Consider the following 20,705-nt stretch of genomic DNA (forward strand, 5'->3'; position numbering starts at 1 on the left):
TGGTTTCAATGGTGTGTGTTTACCCCGGAAAAAGAGACATCACAATGGCATCACAGTCGCATGGCTGTGGAGGAGACGTCTGAACCTTAAAGAATTATTCTCCAACAAGGTGACAAAGAATTCATGTTTGGATGCTGCCTCAGAAGTCTGAACACCGGGAAGCTTCATCAGAATCTAGGTGGGTAGGTTGGTTCTTCTCAAAGGTACGAAGTACATACAAACACCTCGAAGACCCGGGCCGTTGGTGTGTCAGCGGCACCGGGCCAGGGAGCTCGGGCCACTCCAAAAACCGCAGAGCGAGTGGGTGGTGGGGCCAATACGTCGGCTTCTTCCGCGTTGACTGGCCAAGCATCGCGAACCTCCAAAAATTATCGAGGAAAAGCGCGTCCAGCCAAACACCACAACCAAGCTCTTCAGCCTTGTCGCCTGCGACCTGCCAGTTAGCCCAATTAGCCTCGACGACTTTCACGTACCCAACGAGAGCTACACATCCCAATTTTGCACTACCAAATATCTGATAACATCGCTCCCGCCGATCAACACAACTTTGCGACAACTAGCCTCATCCGGGTGACCTGAGGTCGCCCACTCCATCACCGACATCATGCCCAACAAGTTCTCCTTCGACGACTCAGCCTTTGATAGCTCACCGCCGTCAACGCCCGGTCAGACTCCGCAGAAGAAGTCATACTATCCCTTCGGCGAAAACCCGTCAACGACGCCAGCCGGCCCTCCACCCTCGTCAGCTGCTTCATTCACACCCCAGGGTGCTCCCTCCGAGTCCTACCTCGGAAGCTCCTTGTTGCAAGGCGTCACTGCTCAGAAGCCCTTTGGTTTCGGCGGTGCAAGTTCAAATGGGCCCAGTAAGAACCTCTTTGGCAGAAGCGACTCTGCTTCAGCGCAACCACTCGGCCGGTCGATTCTGCAGAGCGCCAAACCTACGACGAGACAGCCGTCGGCACTGAGCCGGGAACTTGGCGCGGGAAAGAGCGAGGTCACCTACGATAACCGGAATGGCAGGTATATGATACCCGACAGCTCGGAGGAGGAGGAAGAGGACGAGGATGATGAGGAGTACGACGAGCGCGACGCCGCCGATGCGGAGATGGAGCGATACCTCGAAGCCGATATTGGGGATGAAGACGGGGACGCTGAGGCAGATGACGAAGAGGTCCAGGATGACGACGACATATTTTTGAACATGCGGCACAGCACCCGTAACGACGATGGACTGGCCTACTCAGACGAGGGCGAAGGTGGCATAGGCGGCGAGGAGTCGGACCTTTTACTGCTCAATACGCCAGCGGCAACGGAGCGAATGCGCAGGGAAGCCCAGGATATCTTCCGTGCCTCATCCATGCGTCGCTCGTCGGGCAACAGGCGGACAGAATTCAAGTTCTCCGCAATCGCAAAGGATCTATACAAGGAATTGGGCATGGCTCAGATCAACGAGTCGTCAGGCGTTGTCTTGAAGACGGAAGACTTGATCAACCAGCTTTACAACGAAGGAATTGGTGCTCAGGAGGACCCCGATCAGCTCGATGTCTCCCTCGCCAACATTGTCTATCCTCTGGTGGACCTTTGGAATGACTTTGCCGACAGTTTACCCATGCCGGAGGGAGAGCACATTGCCGAGATTGGTCCCGGTCCCGAAAGCGAGCCGTTCACGAAGGCTGCCTATGTTGCCCAGCTGGTTCTTCAGATGCATCACACTCGTTTCGCTAACCAAGGCACCGTCGATACCGAAGCGCCGCCACTGCCTTACGTTCTATTCCGATGGATCGAGGAAAACCACAACATCTATCCCGAGCAGTTCGAGATCGTCATGAACCATAGGCCGAGTCCAGCTTGCCACAGCCTCTTCTGGCCGACACTTCGCAGCGCTCTCATCCGTGGCAATGTCGATCTTGCATCAAAGCTATTGCGGAATGCTGGTTGGGAGTCCGTCAAGAAAGGACCCAGAGCCGATTTTGCTTACTCCGGCAAAGCTCTCGATAACCTGCAACGTGCTGTCGGCATTGCGTGCGAGGCACTCGACATGTGCCCAATCACCAAGGGCAACTGGGATATCTTCAGCAGCGATTGGACGCTGTACCGCATCCAGACGAAGGGCTCCTTGGACAAGCTTCAGCGATTTGCGGAGGGCAAGGACAAGAACCTCTTCGCTGGCGATAGTGACGACAGCTCGTACGGAAGAGGCTCTTTGGCCGGTCTTGTGCGGAAAGCGGAGGGCCAGGTTCCATGGGACATCTACGAACATCTCCAGACCATCTACCAGATCATCATGGGAACGCCAGAGGCTATCCTGGATACAGCACAGGACTGGTGTGAAGCCACGATTGGTCTCTTTGGATGGTGGGAGGAAGGCAGAGGACAGCAGAAGAGCCTGCGCATGTCTCGCTCTCACGGCCTCCGCATGACAGCTACGCCTTCTACCCCGGAGACCTATTTTGAACGCCTGTCGCTGGCTTTCCACACGGCGGTCGAGTCGGATTTCCACTTCAACTCCATGAACCCTGTTGAAGTTGCTATCGCTTCTGCTTTCGAGTCAAACTTCGCGGCTGTCATCGGAATCCTTCGCGCATGGTCACTTCCTATTGCTTCTGCAGTGGCAGAACTTGCCTCGCTTGGTCAGTGGCTACCTAAGCCCGAGCAACCTAACTTGATCACGATGGAGAGTCTGGACATGGAGGATCTGGAGATGTTGGGAGTGGCTCCTCAGACTGCCGATGATGTGGAGGGCATCAAAGACACTACGCTTACACATTACGCGCGCGAACTGGCCGGAATAGAGAGTCTTTCGGAAGATCGCAGCGGTTGGGAGATGGCGATACAGGTCCTTGGTCGCATGGATTCGGCTGCGAAGTCAGAGGATATGGTCGGAGAATTGCTTCGGGATATCCTAGACCAGCTCGATTCTGAACAAGGAGCCACTGTGGATAAGGTCTGGAGGATTCTGAACGATCTCGGCATGATTTCCTATGCCGAAGAGACCGCAGAGGTATGTGCAGATCGCATCGAACTGTGCAAATCATCAAGCTAACCGTTTCTAGACCTACGCAGATATTCTCGGCAAAGACTCCCACAGATACGGAGAGGCTCTTTGGTACTACGCTCTGGCTCATAGACCCGGAAAGGTCCGCGAGGTGCTCAACCTCCTTATGTCGTACTCTTTGCTCCACTCCACGGTCTACCCCCCAGCCAACGATCTGGACGACCACCTCTACCGACTTCTGAACGAGCGCAGTCAAACGCTCGAAAAGTATGCCAAACAAGATCTCGAGGCAGCGAATCTCCTCGGGCGGATGCTGAGTGGTTACGCCACGCTCCGGAAATTCTACGAACTTCGTGACACTGATGGACTTGCCGATATGTCACCTTACAAGTCTGCCACTCTCCGGAAGCAAGCCGCCTCCGCCCTTGTTGCAGTCATCGCTAGCTCAGATGACAATATTCGGGGAGGCCTTTACGACGAAACCCGCGACGCAGTTGTCAGTGAGGACTTCATTCTCGCTCTGTTGGGCGAGGCTTTGCCCTTCGTCAACCAAAACCCTTCGGTCATCACGCTCGACCAGATGGACACGCTCCTCAAGGCCGTTGAGGATATCCAGACAGTCAACTCCACTATCTTCAATGCAGCAGACGAGTTCTTCAAGCTCGTTCTGGCCTCGACGCCGGGCATGAAAGGTTCAACGCCTGCAGACTTGATGCGCAAGAGTACCAGCTCGCTTAGCGGAAGCTACATGCTCAGCGGAAGCTCCATGTTAGCCAGCCAGCTTCACCGGTCCATCAGCGGTGGCAGCGGCAGTGGTTCTACTCTCGCCAAGACGAAGCGTGGTTGGGACTGGAGATCGGGACTCACGGCTGGTGCGTCAGCCGACGACGTGCTTCGTATACTTCGATTGGGTCTGTCGAGGGACCTGGCCACCTTGTGGCTGGCCGACGCGGACAATACGCCCGTGTACTAGGATCGCATTGGACGTGTCGCGGGTGTCAAGCGCAAGCGCGAGTGGACTTTGCCTCACCGGTAGTAGTTGTCCTCAGTTAGGCGCAGGATGACATTTGGGAGTGGAATTAGGATGGAGTTTGATGATGACGTTGTAAATGGAAAGGCACCCAAGAAAGTTTCAGATGTATAATACCATTGGTTCACCTGAGAAGTTGTCGACTTCTCTTTGATGACGGGGGTGTCCCGCGTTGTTGGGTTGTTTAATTCGAGATTACACTTTGTACAGCGGCTAGGGCGTGCCAAGTAGCGCCATGAGAACCATGCAGCAGGATGAGCCTTGTCAAATTGGCTTGAGCCAAATCGTAGTTCATGATCTTGCCAACGTCATAGAGGCTCAACAGTCATTCGATGTTGTCGAGGCCAAGGGGAAAACTTCATGCCTGAGGGCAAACACAGTACAAACACCGTACGTAACACGACCACTGACTGTGACAGCGATTTACCGACGACACGCAAATAAGAAACTACCAACTGAACACTGTTCAGCAAGCCAAATTCCTCTACACTTCACGTGGCGGCCATGATACTTCGCCGGAACTCATTTATTTGCTCTGTTTCTCAATGCATGCAGCCGGCCACTTTCCATTGTGAAACGCTGCCAATCCGGTAAAGATGCACATCTTGTCAACGGTGGCCCGATCCGTCACGTCACGAAGCCTAGCACGCGTCGAACAGGTATGCTGGTTCGATTCTAAGCCACTGAGGAACCTCCAAGCACGTAAAAACGGAACAGTTACTGAAATTCTCACCAGATTCAATCAAACCATGGATCGTATGTCCGGTTCTTCACGTGCTCCTGCTCCTTGTGTGGGGCAGAGGCGCCTCGTACATCAGAAGATAGCATGCACCACTCCCGCTTGACGCTGCCTGGCAGTGGCCCCGTCATCGTCGAGCACAGTAAGGGAGGAGCTAACCAAGCTGGAGCCTCTGACTCTCAGGCGGTATCTCTTCAGCCACCGGAAAGACCAAAGGCCCCGTCAGCCTGGGGCTCCTTTGGTAGCAAGATCGCCAAAGCCCGGCCAATCCCAAAGGTCGTCAAGAAGGGCCCCGCGTCCACAGGAGGCAAAGCGCGCGCTTCTGGATCGGTATCATCATTATCAAATACGACAACAACAGCATCGTCAACGCGAAAGGCCAAGAGCGCGAAACAGAACCCCTCACCACCGGCATCGGCGCAATGGGGCGCCTTTCACGCGCTACAAGTCCAAGGCCCCGCGCCGAACCCGAACCCGCTACCCAAGCCGAAGTTGCTGTCGAGACCGAGGGCTGGCGCACCGGCGCCACGTTGGAAGCGCAACTCGCTTACTGCGCAGGCGAGGGCTGGGAAATGGGGCGGGTTTCATCAGGAGCAGGGTGCGCCGGCTTCTGGGCACGTTAACGACGAGGGGCTGGTCGTGCACGGTGGACATTGGTCGAACGTCGACTCTGTCGTTGAGGGAAATCTGGAGCTGAGTCTGGAGACTTCTTTGTCAAAGGATGTTGGCGACAATTCAGAGGAGGTGGGGGCAAAAGAAGTGCCATCCGAGGTTTTAACAGAACAAACTGTCTTGTCAAACCCACAACATCGACAGAACGCGGCGTCTGTATTAACCAGCAAACGGGGAAAAGCAAGGGCCAGAGCGGTTCCTAGAACCAGATCTTGGAGAAAGGGCCCCAAGAGCGCCGTGGGATCGGGAACTGGGAGCTGGGGAAACTTTTTCGAAGATATCGAGAGGAGCGATCCTGAAATCGCCAGGATGACAGGCAGCAAAGAGGAAGCAGATGCTCCGGCGCCGTCCCGTAGCATCGCTGACGATACCGCTTCATCATCCTCTTACGTTTCTTCTGAGCGGGACGCTACGGACGGTACTAATGTACACCCCGAGCCAACACCTAAATTTTATGAGGAAATTCTGCCTCTGACCTCAAGGCCCCACGAACCCAATGCCTCAAAAGCCGAAGATACCCCAGCTGCCGCCCCCCGCGCAGGACCCGAATTCATTACCCAGGCAGAGGCCGCCGCCCTCATCGATAGACTCTCGCACCAGAGGCGTAAGAGGAGGGTCCCGGTTAGGAATGGACCCGGGCCCAGCCCTAGCGAAGCAGAGTCCGCAGACTCATCAACGCAACTACATCCACACCAACACCAGCCAGCGGTTCAAGAGGATATGACGATAATATCCAGAGAGCAAGCGCTATCTGTCCTGCTCCAGGAGCCTTTGAGAACGGTGCCTCGAGACGTCAATGAGCAGAAGTATTCTGCCATTAAGGAAGGGCAAACATGCCATTCAGACATCGTTTGCGCAGAGCAACGTCTCGCACAAGAGCGCTACACAATGCAACGTCTCACAGAACAACGTCGTATCAAGGAGGATGTGAGAGAGCGTAGCGGAATAGACTGGTACCCAGAAGGACGCCGCGTAAAAAAACGTCGCGCAGAGGAACGCCGCATAAAAGAGCAAGAACGCCGCACAGAAGAGCGTCGTATAAGAAAACTTCGCAGTGCAGAAAGGCGTGTGGAAGAACTCCACGAAGAAGAACGTCGCGCTCACGAAAAAGCACGTCAGGCAAGTGAACGTCGCGCTGCAGAATTTCGCGTGCTAGAACGACGTATAAAAGAACTTCGCGAAGGAGGGCTTGGCCCCAAAGAACGTCTCAAGAAAAAATATGCTAATTTCCAGGCAATGCAACAAAGTCGCCCTACTAATATAGCCAAGGAAGCCTTACGGGATTTTGATGATATCCTAAAAGAACTGTCTACGGAGACAGTTGAATACCATCACGAAGTGAAATACATCCGGAATTGGCTCTACTGGCTGAGAGGACTTATTTCATATCCGGATGAAGGCCATAAGGTACAAGGGTTTTGTGACCTCTGTGAGCGGGAGACTCATAAAATCACAAGACACCATGTCATTCCGAGAAGTCAACGTGATCGCGACCGATTCACTATTGAAGAGATGAACGAGTTGCTGGAACTTTGCCTTCCCTGCCACATAAATTTACACAGAGCCATTCCAAACGAAAAGCTTGCTGTGGAATTCAACTCTTTGGCGCGGATTATGACACATCCTCGTATTCAATCCTGGTTGATATTCGCGAAAGCACATTCTATCAGGGACCTCCACGGTCTGATGAGACTACCAGATTCAGATGGCATACTTGAGCTGTAAGTGCTTGGGACACTGGGTGTTGTATCCATGAGGGGGTGCAATATATTGGAGGCGTCCTCCCCATGGACACAACACGCACCCCATTCCGGAATTTGAGAAGGATAGCTGATTAACTCTGACCTCTAGGGAAGAGGATGAGCACCGACTCCATTTGCTCAGTGTTGAGAAACACGCCGCCCAGTTCGCAAGCCGGAGGCGCCAGGACATTGTTGCTCTGCGCAACTTCCTGAAGCTTCGTATTCCCTATCCCGTTAAAAGAAGCGAACTAAGACATGTGCTCACGAATCAAAAAGAAGGAGAAAGCTGGAAAGGTCCTTTGCTCGAAAAGCTTTTCAACGACCGCTACGACCGCCGTGATATAGTTACCGAGGAAGGCTCTAAACGACGCAGAAGACGACACAGGCGAGTCGGCTCATCAAGTGAAGTCTGATCAGCAATTGAAGCTCCGTTCAACTCCGCTGGTCTCCTCTTGGCTCAGCTTAGGTACAAGATCCCTGGATTTCTACCTACTTGCAGACACGCTCCCGTCGCCTAGTATCAAGGGCGGCCTTATATCTACAGCCAATCGACTTTAAATTATCCATGCCATTTGAGTCTGGAGTTTCACATTGCTTTTGGTGCCCGTAGTTCTTCTGAGAGTTAGAATTCGTGTCCGTCTCTGGTGTTGTGTTTCTGAATGTGCTTCCAGTGAAGAAGGGATCTGGAGAGCAGACAGCAGTGTTCCATCAAACTGTTGATACTGACGGCTTCAGCAAAAGAAGCAAAACAAAGTAGACATACAACACCAGGTATTCGCTGGTCGTCACCGACCCAACTACTAATCCGGCCCTCATTAGCTTGTCTATGGGAGAGCAGACGGGATCCCGAATTTTCCAATGGGTATGGTCGTATGTGGTTGAACGTACTCGGAAGGGGGTCTAGGAAGGCCGGGAGGTCGAGTGTCAGCCGACTGCCTGCTTCACTTCAAGAACGACATAATTTCGCAGGCACCAAGTGCTACAGAAAGAAAGGGAGCCTTGGAAAGACTACATGAGTATTCTGTGACCCTGGTGACTATGGTGGTGTGGGAACAGTCATGCGGTCCAGACGAGGCAACTGAGGCTGCGCATGTGACTGAGCTCTACCAAACCACCCTGAACCACAACCTCGCCATCCGCCACTTCCAACCGCTATTGACAAGAGCAATTATACCAACATCACTCGTGATATAATGAGTTATTTTTCTTTCTTCCAACTAAGTCATGACAGACCAAAAGAAATTTCCCTACCCCGGAAGCATCAGATACCAACCAAGAATCGAAACACCCACTCCGCAGCAACACCCGCGTCGTCCTCCCTCCTCGTCGCGTCAAACGCCCGCTGCAGGAACTCTGGCGAGAACCCCTTGGCGGGCGTGTAAAAGTGCTTGATGGTCTCTTCCATGATGACCTGGTCGCACTCGAAATGGGGCTGGATCGTGAGGACGCGAGAGGGTTCGTACAGGCCCTGGACCCTGCAGTGCGCGCTGCCACCAATGTTTTGCCAGGTGCCCGGGAGAGGTGGGTTAGGTGGCGGGGCGAGGGCGACGTGGTCGCCGTGGCACATTTGTAGCCGGAGACCGTGAGGGGGTGGTGATGAAGGGGAGTCTGAGTCCTGGTTTGAGTCTGTTGTCGTTGTAGCCGAGGCGAGGGCGGCTAGGCAGGGGAAGTCCTCTACGAGTTTCGGGTTCAACGAGATGGTCTGGACGCCAAACTCGTAGCCGTTGGGGTCCTTTTCCACGACGGCGCCGTGGGGCTCGAGGAGGACTTTGCCGATGAGCTGGTGGCCAAAGCAGGTGCCAAAGATGCGGACGTCCGGGTGTTGCTCGTAGACACGCCGGATAAAGTCACCTAGGCGGAGGACCCAGGGGTCCGTGTCGTAGGCGGCGGCGATGGAGCCCGTGATGAGGATGGCGTCGACGTCGGCCGGGTTCGGGTAGTGGCCTGCGACGACGTCCCAGGTCGTGAAGGTGGCGAGGTGGGAGGCTGCGATGCGGGCGGCGGCGGCGGTGAGGCGTTTGATATATTGGTCGCTGTAGTATTGCCCGTAGAGGGTTTGGACGGCTGTGACCATTACATCGGAGTCTAGGATGGCGACGTGTTTGACTTTTTCTCCTCCTCTAGGGGTTGCCTCTTGTCCTGTGCCGGATGGCATTGCGCCTCCGGATCCTGTTTTTGGGTGTAAGTCTAGGAGCGATGCGGTGGAGGATGGAGGGCTGACCTTGCAAGTCTTCTTCTCTCATTTTGGGTGATAAACGTCTTTCTGTCTTACTTGGACTTGACCTACTACAGAACGAGCAAACACAACCACCTTCAATCTAAGTTGCACGTAAAAAGAGCCATATGTGATTTGTTAGCCGTTGTGAATGAAGTCGTGAAGTCTCGGTACCTGCTCCGAGTCAGATCTTCGGAGGAGATTTGTCACGGGATCCACGTTTCGGGCGTCAACGCCGGCGTCGGCCTCCGTGCCGAACTTTTGCTGTGGTCCACTGGTGGCTGGTCTAGGAATCACTCGCGTGCGCACGATATGAACTATGAGAAGATTTCAATGAAAAGTTGAATAGTATTTATGAGGGGAGAATATTGTGAGACTATCGCGTTGTTTTTTAGGCTTTTATCGACTACTTACTTTCGTGCATCAACCACGTGTTGGATTCAAGTTGAGCGGCTTGCTTCTCAATATTTGTACCCTGACTTCTTCAAAATCGTATCCAAAAGCACATGATTCTTCAAAGCCGTCTCAAAGTCCGCATACCGCGAAGTATCGCCTTTGGCGAAAGCATCAAAGATGAGGACCGTATTCAGTCCCGCGGCTGAAACCTCGACTCCGCCAGGGAGCTTGCCGGTCTCGAGGGTGACCTTTTGTTCTTCTCCTCCAACTAACTTGTACACGAGCTGCTTGCGGGGGCTGTGAATCTGCCACTGGCCTCCGTCCCAGACGGCCTCGATTTCCCCCTTGGTGCCGCTGATGATCCAGCGAGCGCCGACCTCACCGACCGTGACCGGGGTGGTTCGACAGGCAATCGAGGCCAGTGCTCCGTTTTGCAGCAGGCCTTGGACCAAGATGTGATCGGGAGAGGACTTTGGGTACGCTGGGTCGATCACGTTGCTTCTGTCGGCTTTGTATAGGGGGACGGAGTCGACGTCGCTCTTTAGGACTGACGACAGGCTGCTGAGATCGAAGTCGCCGACAACGTTTGTGAACGAGTCCAAGACTGTGTTTCAAGAACATTAGCCTTCGGGGTTTCCAACTTCGTCAGAATCTCCCAACAGAGATGGAGTGACTTACAATGCCCAAAGCCGATGTGGAATGCGTTTCCTCCAGTTTTGATATCGAGGTAGTACTCCGCGCCCTCAACCCAGAAGTTGGGAGGAAAGTACGGGAGAGTGCCGACGACAGAAGTGTGCTTGATCTCACCAATCTCCCCACTCTGAACAATCTCTCTCAGCTTGAGAGTGAGAGCGTCAGAGCGACCCTGGAGACCAACAATGGTCTTGAGTCCGCCTGACTTGGCCAGCTGCGTGAGCTGTTCCGCCTCCTGCGCCGAGGCGCCGAGGGGCCACTCGACAAAGACCTGCTTCTTGTTGGCGAGCGCGGGGAGCGTGACTGCGAGGTGCTTGGTCACGACGACGCTGACGACGACGAGGTCGACGTCCGGGTCGCTGGCCAGCTGCTCGACGTCGCCGTAGGCTTTGGTCGTGCTCGGGAGCTTGTGCATCTCAATAGAGCGGCGGGCCGCTTCCGCGGACGAGTTGCAGAGGGCGACGATCTCGTAGTGTGGCGAGTTCTTGAAGGAGGGGAGAATTGCGATGGAGGCCCAGGCGCCTGGGCCCATGACTGCCTCCTTTGCGGAGAGTCCGATAATGCCTACTCTAATGGGAGCCATGGTTGCTGGTCTGGGGGTTCAAGTAGAATGAAAGATGAGTGAAGTGTAAGTTTTCTTTCAGTGAATGAGATTGCAATGCTGAATATTCACAGTAGTAGAATCTCGCGGCATCGTTTTTAATATATTCCAGGAGTTCATCGATCTCTATTCTATCCAGACAGTCTATCAATAATATCTCGCGGCTCATGTAAGCGGTGGCTGGCAGGAATGCTGCGGTTGAATCAGCGCCTTCTCGCCCGAATCCCCGATTCGACGGATTTCCGGGCACGTAGATCTGTGGCTTCATGTTATGATGCAATGAACGGGCTGAGATGGTACTTCGGCATGAAAGCCCATCATTGAGACCCTAAATTGTGCCCGAAATATCACCATCAGTCCCGCGGAGCGGAGTGGTGGGGTGGCTTCCGGACTCGGCGAGCCGGGCATCAATGATTGGTTGGAACTCCGCGGAGTGATGACAAACCCCGAGATTGAACCAGGTCCAGCTGAACCTAGATTCTACGCGTAAACTTGCCCTCGTCGTTTTGCTTAATGGTTGATTCAATTCATATCTCTGGTGATTTATTCGAGATGACACTGGCTGCCAGCCGAAAAAAGTCTTGCGTTCTTTGCCGGACCAGTAAGGCGAGGTGTTCGCTCGGGACACCATGCCGGCGCTGTGAGGAAAGGGATTTGAGGTGTAGATACGACCACGTCCCCAAGCAATCAGCTGGGTACCGGTCACTACGTCCGGCCGAGACAATTGCTGACCGCGGTGTTCAAAGAACACTTCTCAATGACACGGAGCCATCGATCCGCCTCGAGAGTGAGGGCCTGCTTCCGGAGGACCACCCGCGTCTCGACCGCGAACCATCGATGGACTGGGCGAACCTCTTGTCAACGGAAATTGTGACAATCCCTTTGGGCTCTGAGCCTGGTCTACCGAGACAGCTCCTAGATCCAACCACTTTCTCCTTGAGCTTCGACTCGCCTCAACTTCGCCATACGGTGCTTGGCGGTGCCGGAGTACCGTGGCAACGAAGTAACTCGAACCTCTTCGGACCAGAGGACCTTGGTGTTTTGAGCGCCATGGAGGTTACAGAATATCAAGATCACGAACATCCTTCAAGTGAAATCCAATTGCACAGGGCTTTCAAGGATTGTCCGGCAAGGAAAATGCGGCCATTCTACCAAGACAAACCCCTCGCACCACGAATCACTAAAACGGTGGCGACGTGCTTTACAGCCAGAGTCCTCCTCGGCCAGATCTTATCTTATCCGAAGATGATGATCAAAGGTGGTCGAATGCCGCCTTTCATTTTCCCACCCTGCGCCATCGACGGGTCCGAATCAATAGCTGGATGTTGTGGCAAGGAACTTCACCAGTGTCTTCCAGAACCGCTAGCCATCTGCTGCAACCTCGTCCAAAGCTTCTATCAGAGGACTCCGGGGAGCGCGGCCTTTGTGTGGAGGAGTATATACAGTGAAGTAGGCAGAATCAGGCAAGAGGTGAGAGGTCAGCACTGTGCCACGAGTTGTCATCTCATTGATTAACATTTGGGTTGAACAGCATTCTTCTTATAACAGCGAACAGATGTTACATGCTCTTCAGGCCGTGGTTATATATCTGCTGCTTCAAGCCAATGACCTCCAATCAATACAAGAAAACAACATCAAAGCAATACTAGTAGTACCCAATGTAAGATGCCAAGATGTAGCCATGTGTTCTTACTAACCAGAGCAGCTGCTAGCCCGGTCGCTGCACCTGGCCCTAGATTACGAAGTCGACCTGACTAAGAAGGTCACTTTGGACCGTCGAGGCTGGATTCTTCGTGAGAGTACCAGGAGGCAGGTTCTGAGAGACCAAGTCAATTCGAGAAGTTTCGCTAACAGCAAGGGACTGCAGGATAATCTGTCTTCTATTTGGCATTGAGCTTTTGATGGACGTGGATCTGAACGCCGAGGAACCGGCGGATTGCGGTGGCTATAGTCTCCTGCCACTGCCCTCCGGCAGAGACTTGTGGGAAACCGTGTCCTGTGACGAGTGGCGAGCACGGTATAGGAGGCTACGAGCCGAGTCGTGCGATGAAAAAGTTCTGAGTATCCAGGATCTTCGAAAGGCCAGACGGGCTTTGGGTGTGGACTCTGAAGATCGAAGCCAGGAGGATCAGCTTGTAGCCCGGGTCGCAAAGTGGTGCGAGGGGATCGATGAGTTCGGGATGATGGTCTGGATGGCCGTCATGCTAGAATGACGGTATGCGGAAGAGCAAAACATCGTACGAGAGAGCTCGCGCTTTAGAAGTAGTGATTTTCAAATGGTAGATATACCCACTCTAAGTTATCCAGAGTTCTCTCGCTCCGCTTCCGCGATGTCGGATGGTTTCGGTGGCTGCACTACGGCGCCATCCCCTACAATTTGAGGAGCACGTTCGAGACGATGACCAGGCCCCTTACTATCGCCGATCGGGATGGGCTTTGATTTCCTGATGGGTAATGGATGCAGAAGGTCCTGGAAAGAAGTGACCTTCAAATACAGTTTGTCGGAGCTCTCCTCAGTCTCAGAGTATCGCGTTACGAAAAGTGAGAAGCTGAGATCCCCGTGCGAAAGGTCCACTGCTTGGCGGCCATCAATGATGAATTGCTCCATCAAACTAAAGGCTTCAATAGGCTGCCCCCGAGCACCACTGCTCTCGTGGTCTTTTATCTGCGACATAATACCGGCACGGCCGGTTGCTTCTTGCAGAGGAATCAAGGCGTAACGCAGAGGCTGCAGTGCAGAAGAATGCCGCTGGCAAATGAGACATACCTCACCGACCTTGACAGTCTCAAAGTAGACGCTGTATGAAGTGATGCAAGTAAACAGTTTTGATCCGGGCAGGGCATATTGCTGTCGCTGTGACTGCCACAAATTTTTGGGCCAGGTCTCCATCATCTCCAATGAGAATTTGGCCGGAAGCAGGGAACTGTCGATGCTCAAAGTCTCCGCCATCTTGGCCTGCAGATTGATCGACATACGCTCATCCACGTCCTTGGCGATGTATATAGTTTCCTGTTCGTGCCGTGTTGTACGTGAGGGAATGATGGTGGTAGGAAGCTCCCTAACGTAGATGTTGTCCCGGTGGTATCGCAACGGTATGAAGACGACATAATCATCTGGGAATAGCGTACATCTCAGACACGTTCTGTTCTCGCCATGAACGAAGAAACTCGCCAGGGTTGCATCCATGCGGATCCCTTTGTTAGTCGATGAGAATTCCTTCTCTTGCTCGCACATGGCCCAGCTGATGGACTTTCGTGAGGTAGATTCTGTATCGTACCACGACGCGAACTCCGAGGGATGTCGTGCCAGTAACCCGCGGCACTGCTGCCATGCTTCCTGTGGTGCGGTCCAGCAGAAGAGAGACATGTCGGTGCTGTTTTTGAGAATCTCTTCCTGAAGTCGCATGAAAGCTCGCGAGCCCTCTCCATAGAGCAAGGGCATATTGACACGGAAGAGACCGAGCAAGCACTAGGCCATGTCTTCGACCCGAGTCGTCCGCCTCTTTGACGCCCAAGACATTCTCTCGGCAATAGAGACCTCGGTGATGGCCTGGCTGTTCTTCAGTACTCGGGCAGTCTTGCCATGTATCCCCGTCATCGCCGACAATTGCCGCAGGGCGGCGCTGTCGGTCTTGAAGCCGCGTGAGTTCCATTCGCAGTCAAAGAACTCGAGCGTCTTGGGCGCAATGAGCTCTTGAAGGGTCCACCCACGTTCGAACCAGCGACACGCGCGCTTGTACACGCCAGACTCGGACATCCATAGCGTGGGAGACTCAACAGGTAGGTCCGCGAGATGAGCAAAGCAGATGGCTGAAAGCTCGTACCACTCGAACATTGAGTTGATCGCCTCCGAGAGTTCGGCACTTGAAGATTTGTCGATACAGCAGGTGTCCACCCATGCCCATTCCAGACCATTCTGCCTAGCGAGCTCGCATGTCTTCTGAATCTTGGTGTAGCCGGCTTTTTCTTTGGCAGTATTGAGTTCTGCAAACTCCTGGAAGGTCACTTCTCCGGATCCCCAGGTATGAGATGGTATGGCGTACGGTGGGAGGTCTGGAGGCATGAAAGCATGAAGCCTCAGACTCTCGGTGTCGATGAGCCACATGGCTTACGGCTGCGGTATTTCATGGCCTGGTGAGTGGACAATCAGAGTGCAAATGAGAGGCGGGAAAGCTTTAGGCGACTGTATGCAGATATCATGCACCTAATGCGACAGTAATCTCAGTTGGGATGACATTGTGCCTAAACTTGCCGAACCCCTGCACGATCTACAACACATGCACCTGGCGATCTCCAACGCTTCTCTTCCTGATCAACTCTGGCTTGACCAAATCTTGAACCTCATGATTTAGCTGCGACAGAGGGGTAATTAGAGGGGCCAGGGAATTGCTGGCGGAATCGTCGGACGAACATAGCATGGGCCCGGGAGGCAGCGTTTTTCGGCTGACAAGTGCTCACCAGTTGTCATAGATGAGTAGATGAGTGAAACTATGAAGCCATCTTCCGACTATCCACAATTTATCGCATTGCTTTGGACTTCCGACGCACGACATCATAACTGAACCTTCATCACTCAAGGCGTTCGCAGATATTCAGCTTGGTCGAGGACGAATGTGTCTTGGATCTAAGGTAGCCCATGACATTCAGCCCAGCACATTTGGAAATAGATTCTAAAAATTCAGCTGACGCTCCACGAGGACACTTAAAGAACAACACAAGAGCGCCCCGAATAAGTCACGAAGTACAGGCGGTCCTTAGTCGAAATCGCGTTCAGCTCGGCAGTAAGCCCGGAAAGGGCCGCACCGGGAGTTTCAGCCAGCCACGTTCCCCGTTTGCGATTCTTGCTTCCTTACAACGAGATCCCTCTTTAAGCACAGCACAAAAGTGGTAACTTCGACCTGGATATCGTTATTCTCGGCCTTCAAATGTTGTCGACGAACGTTTACCATGATGCTTACCCACGAGTCGCTAGGTTCTGGGGCTCCAGTCTTGGGCAATAACTAGCAGAAGCGAAGCCCTGGGTATAATTATTGTGCTTCTCGTCTGGTGACACAGAAGAGTCGATGGGCATGGACGATGATTGTTTTACTTTAGTAAAGAAATAATACCGCGATGGGATAAGTGAAGTCTTCCTCAAGACCTCAGACAGGCGATGCCACAAGCTCCACCTTGCTAAGTTGTTACCGAGCACTCAGCCGCATTATCGTAGCTATTACATTTTGGCTTTACTGAGCAGATGGCGTTTCTAGATAATACAGTGATGGTTGACAAGAAATCATATGCTTGAGTCAAGACTTGCCAGCCTCGACTCAAGCACCTTCTTTCGGCGTCGGGATGACACCCACAGAGACACACGGCGAGGGCTGACCCGTAGCTTTTTGGCGGGGTCATGCCCTGAGCTTCCCGTCCCGCCTTGAACATTATAGGTGCCCTCGGTTGAAATGGTATGGCAGACCGTAATTAGACCAGGAAAATAACGCTTGATCAGCTACTACGAATCATGAGACTGGAATCAGAGCTTAGGGGGATGAACTCCAGCCAGCCATATCGGCGTCGTGATTGCCCGAGACATTCCTACAATAGATCACCCATCAAACTAATATAGTCCGATCAGAATTTGGCGTTTATGAACTGTTCTCATCGTCACCTATCATCCTGGTTTCGGCTTCTTCTCAGTCCTAAACCGTGCACTCACAACTCAGCACCGCAACAGTTTCAGCCTGGAGTTGACTGGGCCCAGGAGCCCTATGCTTTTACTCCCAGCCAGAGTGTTTACTTGGATGAGTTCAGCGAAGCTGATCAGAGACATGGCATGACGGCGTTGTAAGTATGGCTAGCACAGTGAAGAGAGGTCATCTAGAGGAAGGTAATGTTGGAATGACGCCCCAAGACAGAGTCGCGAGATTGATCTCGTAAGATGACCACTCAGATTCATTTTAATCGCAATTTGGCTTTGGACTTCCTATTTCTTGGCGCTCTTGACGAGCTTGGTAAACCAAGCCGTTGTGGTATAAGATAAAGATAAAAGTCGTCGCAATGTGTGTCATCCTACAACTTTCATTCATCATCACAAACATCTCAGGCCTTCTCAGTTCACTTGAATTTCGAACCTCCTCAATAATCGCTGTCTGCGATCTCATTCAAAATGTCTCAGCCAGAGCCGTCCACACAGCTGGACCAGGAGCAGCAAGCCAGCAATGTATTGAAGGCCATGAAAAATGCGTCCGAGGTACTGCGCCCGTCTCCCTCCGGAACTTACATCATGTACTGACTTGTTACAGACGGTCAGAGGAGCCATCGCATCTGCAATTCCAGTTGCTAGTAATCAAGTCCTGACCGTCTCGCTGCCTGGTACCATCATTGACTGGAAGTGGGTTGATGCACGGGACGACGTTCTTTAGTCGGCTATGCTGATAACCCTTGTAGGGATTACTACTACAATGTTTCTAAGCACATCAGACCACCATTGGATGTTCAGGTCAAGGAGGCTCGGCTCGTTGACGGGATGATTCCCTTGTCTAAGTACACGGTGGGTCGCTATAGGTTCCTGTCCGACAGACAAGCGCTTACCAAACCTCAAACAGGTCGGCAAGACAGGCAAGTCTGTTGCTCGAAGCTATCTAGCGGCACTTGATTTGCTCGTTCCTGTAGAAGCATCTGTCGCCGGTGTTGTCTCCAATGAAACCACTGATGTTACTGATCCGCGTCTCAAGACAATCCAAGAGCGCTACAAGTATTCCATGCGCTATCTCACTGGTCCAGACGACACGCCCAGCGGAAATGGCCGCACAAAAGTCGAAACTTATGTCATGAAGCAGGCGGCTTGGGCTAAGGAGGCGGCAGCGTATCAGCATGCCCAGGCCCAGGCACTGGAGAGGCTCTCTCCTCCACCTGGAGCGACAACAGCCCAGATCAAGGCCGCTCAGGACAAGTATATGCAATGGATTCAGGAGCATTCGAGAGAGTTCAAGAACACCATTTAAACAAAGTATATGGACTGGGTAGTTCATGGTTACAAGTTTATGGTAAGTCTAGGATCTCATTCTCGCGCTACGGAGGTGTGTGTAAGTCTGCTAATAATCTCACACACTATCAGGTTGACTTTCATTTCGGTGTCGTCGATATTTCTTCTGGCATGAAGCGTATCGAAAACAGTAAGGAGGCCTTCCGTAATCTGACTGTCATTGCCTCGGATGGGTCCAGCGAGTATAACGGCGTTGTCCTCACACCCTCGAGCTGGTACGTCACTGTTCTCTTCTTCTTCTTTCTTTTACTTGCTCGACCAAGAAGGAGTGTTCGCACCGGGTACTGACTCATTATAGGGCAACTATGGTGGCCAAAAAGACGCTCAACTGGACGAAGAATCACTCTAAACCAAACCCATCTGAGATTCGCGCCGAGATCCGTCGTCTGAAGAGTCTTCTCATCTCTCATGAGACTCTGAAATTGGTGAGCCAACTTGCCCCTTATCCTATTATCATTAAACTTATGTCTTTTAGGCTATCACCGAGGACACGTTCTTCCCAGTGCTGTCCAGTAACACCGGAGACGACCAGACAAATGTCAAAGCCGCCTATGCCCAAGTTTATAGCGACATGGATACGAAGAACGCGGCTAGCCGGGGCCAAGACGAGCGTGGGAGCGTCAAAACCGACTGGCTCAAGAATAGATTTGGTGTTACCGTTCCCGCCGAAAATGTCCTGGAGAACCTGATCAAGCAGCAAAAGACTCAGGCCACGTCCAGCCTGGACCGTAATAACAGATCAGTGCGCGAGAATACCGAAGCGAGTAAGAAAACTGCTGGTATCTGGATTGATAAGCGGCTTGAACAAATCAATCAGGATATAGAAGAGCTCAACAAACAGCTGGCGAGCTCAGAGGCCGCTCCTTCGTCTACTGCACCGCCGATGTTGCCGGTTGTGAACTCTGAAGGCATAATCGTCACTGGGGACGAGCTTCTGGCCAATCCAAGTGAGTATATGACCTTTCGGCCTGAATGATACTTTTCTATTCACACTTAGATTAGGCCTCAAGAATCCAAGCGCTACTAGCGTCATCGATCTCGATAATGAAGAAAGCTGGCGCAATATAGCTGATGGCGGCGCCGATTCGTGGACAAAGGTCAGTTGACGCAGACAGCGAGCTTCTACATGTGTATCATTTCATTTAGCTAACCTATAACAAGATCTCGTGCAAAGTCAAAAGTAATAGTAGTTCCGCCGAGACGTCAGCGTCGCAAAGTGCCTCCACCGTCTGCGCCAGGGCGGGCTGGGGATGGTGGAGGACACGTACGTCTACCACCCACACTCAGAGCAGCAGGTAAGCTTTCAAGTGCAACTTTGACTATTACCAGACAACTGATAAACCATAGCGAGGCAATGCAATCCATGTCCAACCTCGAGGTTGAGGTTAACATGAACTGCATGGTTGTCGAGATTGAAAGACCTTGGCTCCACTCTGAACTATTTGTGGACGCTGAGCTCGACTCCGGAGCGTAGGTTCTCGTCACTATGCCATCAGGCAATCTATAACATGACATTGATGTTCTTTTGGCAGGTTCTTGATATCCCCTGGCGAGGATGCCCTCAGAGACGCATTTGACAATGGGAAAAACCTCATAGGAGAATACCAGCAATTCTCCTCCTACCCTACTGCCTTTGTAGTTGCTGCCGACATTGAACTCAGCGTAAGAATATTTCCTCCTGGCAATGGAAAATTTGTGCTGAAATTGACACTGACGTGGAATCAAGTTTTCGGGAGATACTAGTAAGCTCGAAAGTGCTGTCTCCGCCTCTTCCACCTCGCCAAACCTCTCTGTCGGGTGGGGTCCCTTCGCGATCTCCGGATCTCATAGTTCGTCCAAGTCCAAGTCCCGAACCAAGATGGAGTCTACTGCCACTGGCTGCAGGTGAGTCTAGATGATGCCTAAAATATCCGACGTTCAGATATGACTGACCAATCTTGGCTAGGATCTCCGTTGAAGCACCTCAGATTGTGGGATGGGTGCAGACACTTCTTCCTAAGCTTCCAAAGCCTAAGGATGGTGATTCCGCCATGACCAGTCCTTTTAGCAGCTAATTTGTATAATCACAGTACTACCCTCGACCGTGACTCAACTCTTTGAAACTTGTGCTTATGAGAACCATTCTTCATAGTCTGTTGGCATGTTGATCAACGTCCTGTCGTTTAGTTACGCCTCTCAAATTATGTTAGTAACTTGTGACTATTTCTATATCTGCGCAAAAAGTTACGGGACCAAGATAACAGGCGAAGAAACGTTCGCCAAATGTATGCACGCACATGACACAGCTAGTATGATAACAATCTCAGCTGGGTCGACATCCGCCGAGTTATGCAGAACCCCTGTTTGGCCAACGACACCTGTCCCTGGCGATCTCCGATGCTGCCATCATGAAAGCCCTTTGTTTACTACACCTTGCGTAGTATGATCTAACGGCGGTACGCTAAGGTTGTCGTATGATGATGAGCAGACTCGTCTACCAACTACAGGATGAGGAGCTCCAGCAGCATGGTTCTTAGGCAGAAAATATCTAAATATGATCAGTGTTCGTGCAATACAGCACTAGAGATCTCTGAGACTCGAGAACTCGCATTACATTGG

The 20,705-nt window shown here is 52.4% G+C and overlaps 8 protein-coding genes across 8 annotated transcripts; 4 read left to right on the plus strand and 4 right to left on the minus strand.

Moving 5' to 3' along the window:
- Positions 1–604: 604 nt before the first annotated feature.
- Positions 605–3,968, plus strand: BDZ83DRAFT_755276 (nuclear pore complex subunit Nup85; the record flags this gene model as incomplete). Its single annotated transcript, XM_060514588.1, has 2 exons — positions 605–3,001; positions 3,054–3,968. The coding sequence occupies 2 exons, from the start codon at positions 605–607 to the stop codon at positions 3,966–3,968; spliced, it is 3,312 nt and encodes a 1,103-aa protein (XP_060361420.1).
- A 509-nt stretch (positions 3,969–4,477) lies between these two features.
- On the plus strand, positions 4,478–8,020 carry BDZ83DRAFT_632286 (uncharacterized protein). Its single transcript, XM_060508959.1, has 3 exons — positions 4,478–4,684; positions 4,762–7,157; positions 7,288–8,020. Exons 1-3 carry the CDS (start codon positions 4,622–4,624, stop codon positions 7,589–7,591), a joined length of 2,763 nt encoding a protein of 920 aa, XP_060361421.1. The 5' UTR covers positions 4,478–4,621; the 3' UTR covers positions 7,592–8,020.
- On the minus strand, positions 7,960–9,555 carry BDZ83DRAFT_632287 (class I glutamine amidotransferase-like protein). Its single transcript, XM_060508960.1, has one exon. It carries the CDS (start codon positions 9,331–9,333, stop codon positions 8,440–8,442), a length of 894 nt encoding a protein of 297 aa, XP_060361422.1. The 5' UTR covers positions 9,334–9,555; the 3' UTR covers positions 7,960–8,439.
- Positions 9,556–9,854: 299 nt separating this feature from the next.
- BDZ83DRAFT_706195 (oxidoreductase family protein) lies at positions 9,855–11,155 on the minus strand (the record flags this gene model as incomplete). Its single annotated transcript, XM_060511525.1, has 2 exons — positions 10,468–11,155; positions 9,855–10,393 (listed from the first exon to the last, which is right to left on the minus strand). The coding sequence occupies exons 1-2, from the start codon at positions 11,063–11,065 to the stop codon at positions 9,855–9,857; spliced, it is 1,137 nt and encodes a 378-aa protein (XP_060361423.1). The 5' UTR covers positions 11,066–11,155.
- A 480-nt stretch (positions 11,156–11,635) lies between these two features.
- On the plus strand, positions 11,636–12,977 carry BDZ83DRAFT_585521 (uncharacterized protein; the record flags this gene model as incomplete). Its single annotated transcript, XM_060505853.1, has 3 exons — positions 11,636–12,553; positions 12,615–12,743; positions 12,789–12,977. The coding sequence occupies 3 exons, from the start codon at positions 11,636–11,638 to the stop codon at positions 12,975–12,977; spliced, it is 1,236 nt and encodes a 411-aa protein (XP_060361424.1).
- Positions 12,978–13,382: 405 nt separating this feature from the next.
- On the minus strand, positions 13,383–15,188 carry BDZ83DRAFT_733418 (HET domain-containing protein; the record flags this gene model as incomplete). The annotated part of the gene is made up of 3 exons (XM_060512918.1): positions 13,383–13,811; positions 13,851–14,552; positions 14,652–15,188. 3 exons carry the CDS (start codon positions 15,186–15,188, stop codon positions 13,383–13,385), a joined length of 1,668 nt encoding a protein of 555 aa, XP_060361425.1.
- Positions 15,189–16,037: 849 nt separating this feature from the next.
- Positions 16,038–16,504, minus strand: BDZ83DRAFT_654840 (uncharacterized protein; the record flags this gene model as incomplete). Its single annotated transcript, XM_060510757.1, has 2 exons — positions 16,038–16,171; positions 16,300–16,504. The coding sequence occupies 2 exons, from the start codon at positions 16,502–16,504 to the stop codon at positions 16,038–16,040; spliced, it is 339 nt and encodes a 112-aa protein (XP_060361426.1).
- Positions 16,505–17,228: 724 nt separating this feature from the next.
- Positions 17,229–20,161, plus strand: BDZ83DRAFT_654841 (uncharacterized protein; the record flags this gene model as incomplete). Its single annotated transcript, XM_060510758.1, is given in 14 exon segments — positions 17,229–17,312; positions 17,365–17,434; positions 17,627–18,014; positions 18,089–18,108; positions 18,119–18,147; positions 18,180–18,322; positions 18,406–18,532; positions 18,583–19,054; positions 19,110–19,204; positions 19,254–19,402; positions 19,455–19,577; positions 19,640–19,769; positions 19,834–19,991; positions 20,053–20,161. 14 exon segments carry the CDS (start codon positions 17,229–17,231, stop codon positions 20,159–20,161), a joined length of 2,097 nt encoding a protein of 698 aa, XP_060361427.1.
- Between the last annotated feature and the right edge of the window lie 544 nt (positions 20,162–20,705).

The sequence above is a fragment of the Colletotrichum acutatum genome (genome assembly GCF_030867785.1).
Source record: "Colletotrichum acutatum strain CBS 112980 chromosome Unknown BDZ83scaffold_97, whole genome shotgun sequence".
In the NCBI taxonomy this organism is placed as follows: Eukaryota; Fungi; Ascomycota; class Sordariomycetes; order Glomerellales; family Glomerellaceae; genus Colletotrichum; species Colletotrichum acutatum.

What these genes read in the sequence shown, in the direction of transcription:
- BDZ83DRAFT_632286 (XM_060508959.1), top strand. Translation starts at nt 4,622, where the DNA reads ATGCACATCTTGTCAACGGTGGCCCGATCCGTCACGTCACGAAGCCTA. An exon ending in GCCTAGCACGCGTCGAACAG is followed by an intron (nt 4,685 to 4,761) that starts GTATGCTGGTTC and finishes AATTCTCACCAG; the next exon opens with ATTCAATCAAACCATGGATC. An exon ending in TCAGATGGCATACTTGAGCT is followed by an intron (nt 7,158 to 7,287) that starts GTAAGTGCTTGG and finishes TCTGACCTCTAG; the next exon opens with GGAAGAGGATGAGCACCGAC.
- BDZ83DRAFT_632287 (XM_060508960.1), bottom strand. Translation starts at nt 9,333, where the DNA reads ATGCCATCCGGCACAGGACAAGAGGCAACCCCTAGAGGAGGAGAAAAA.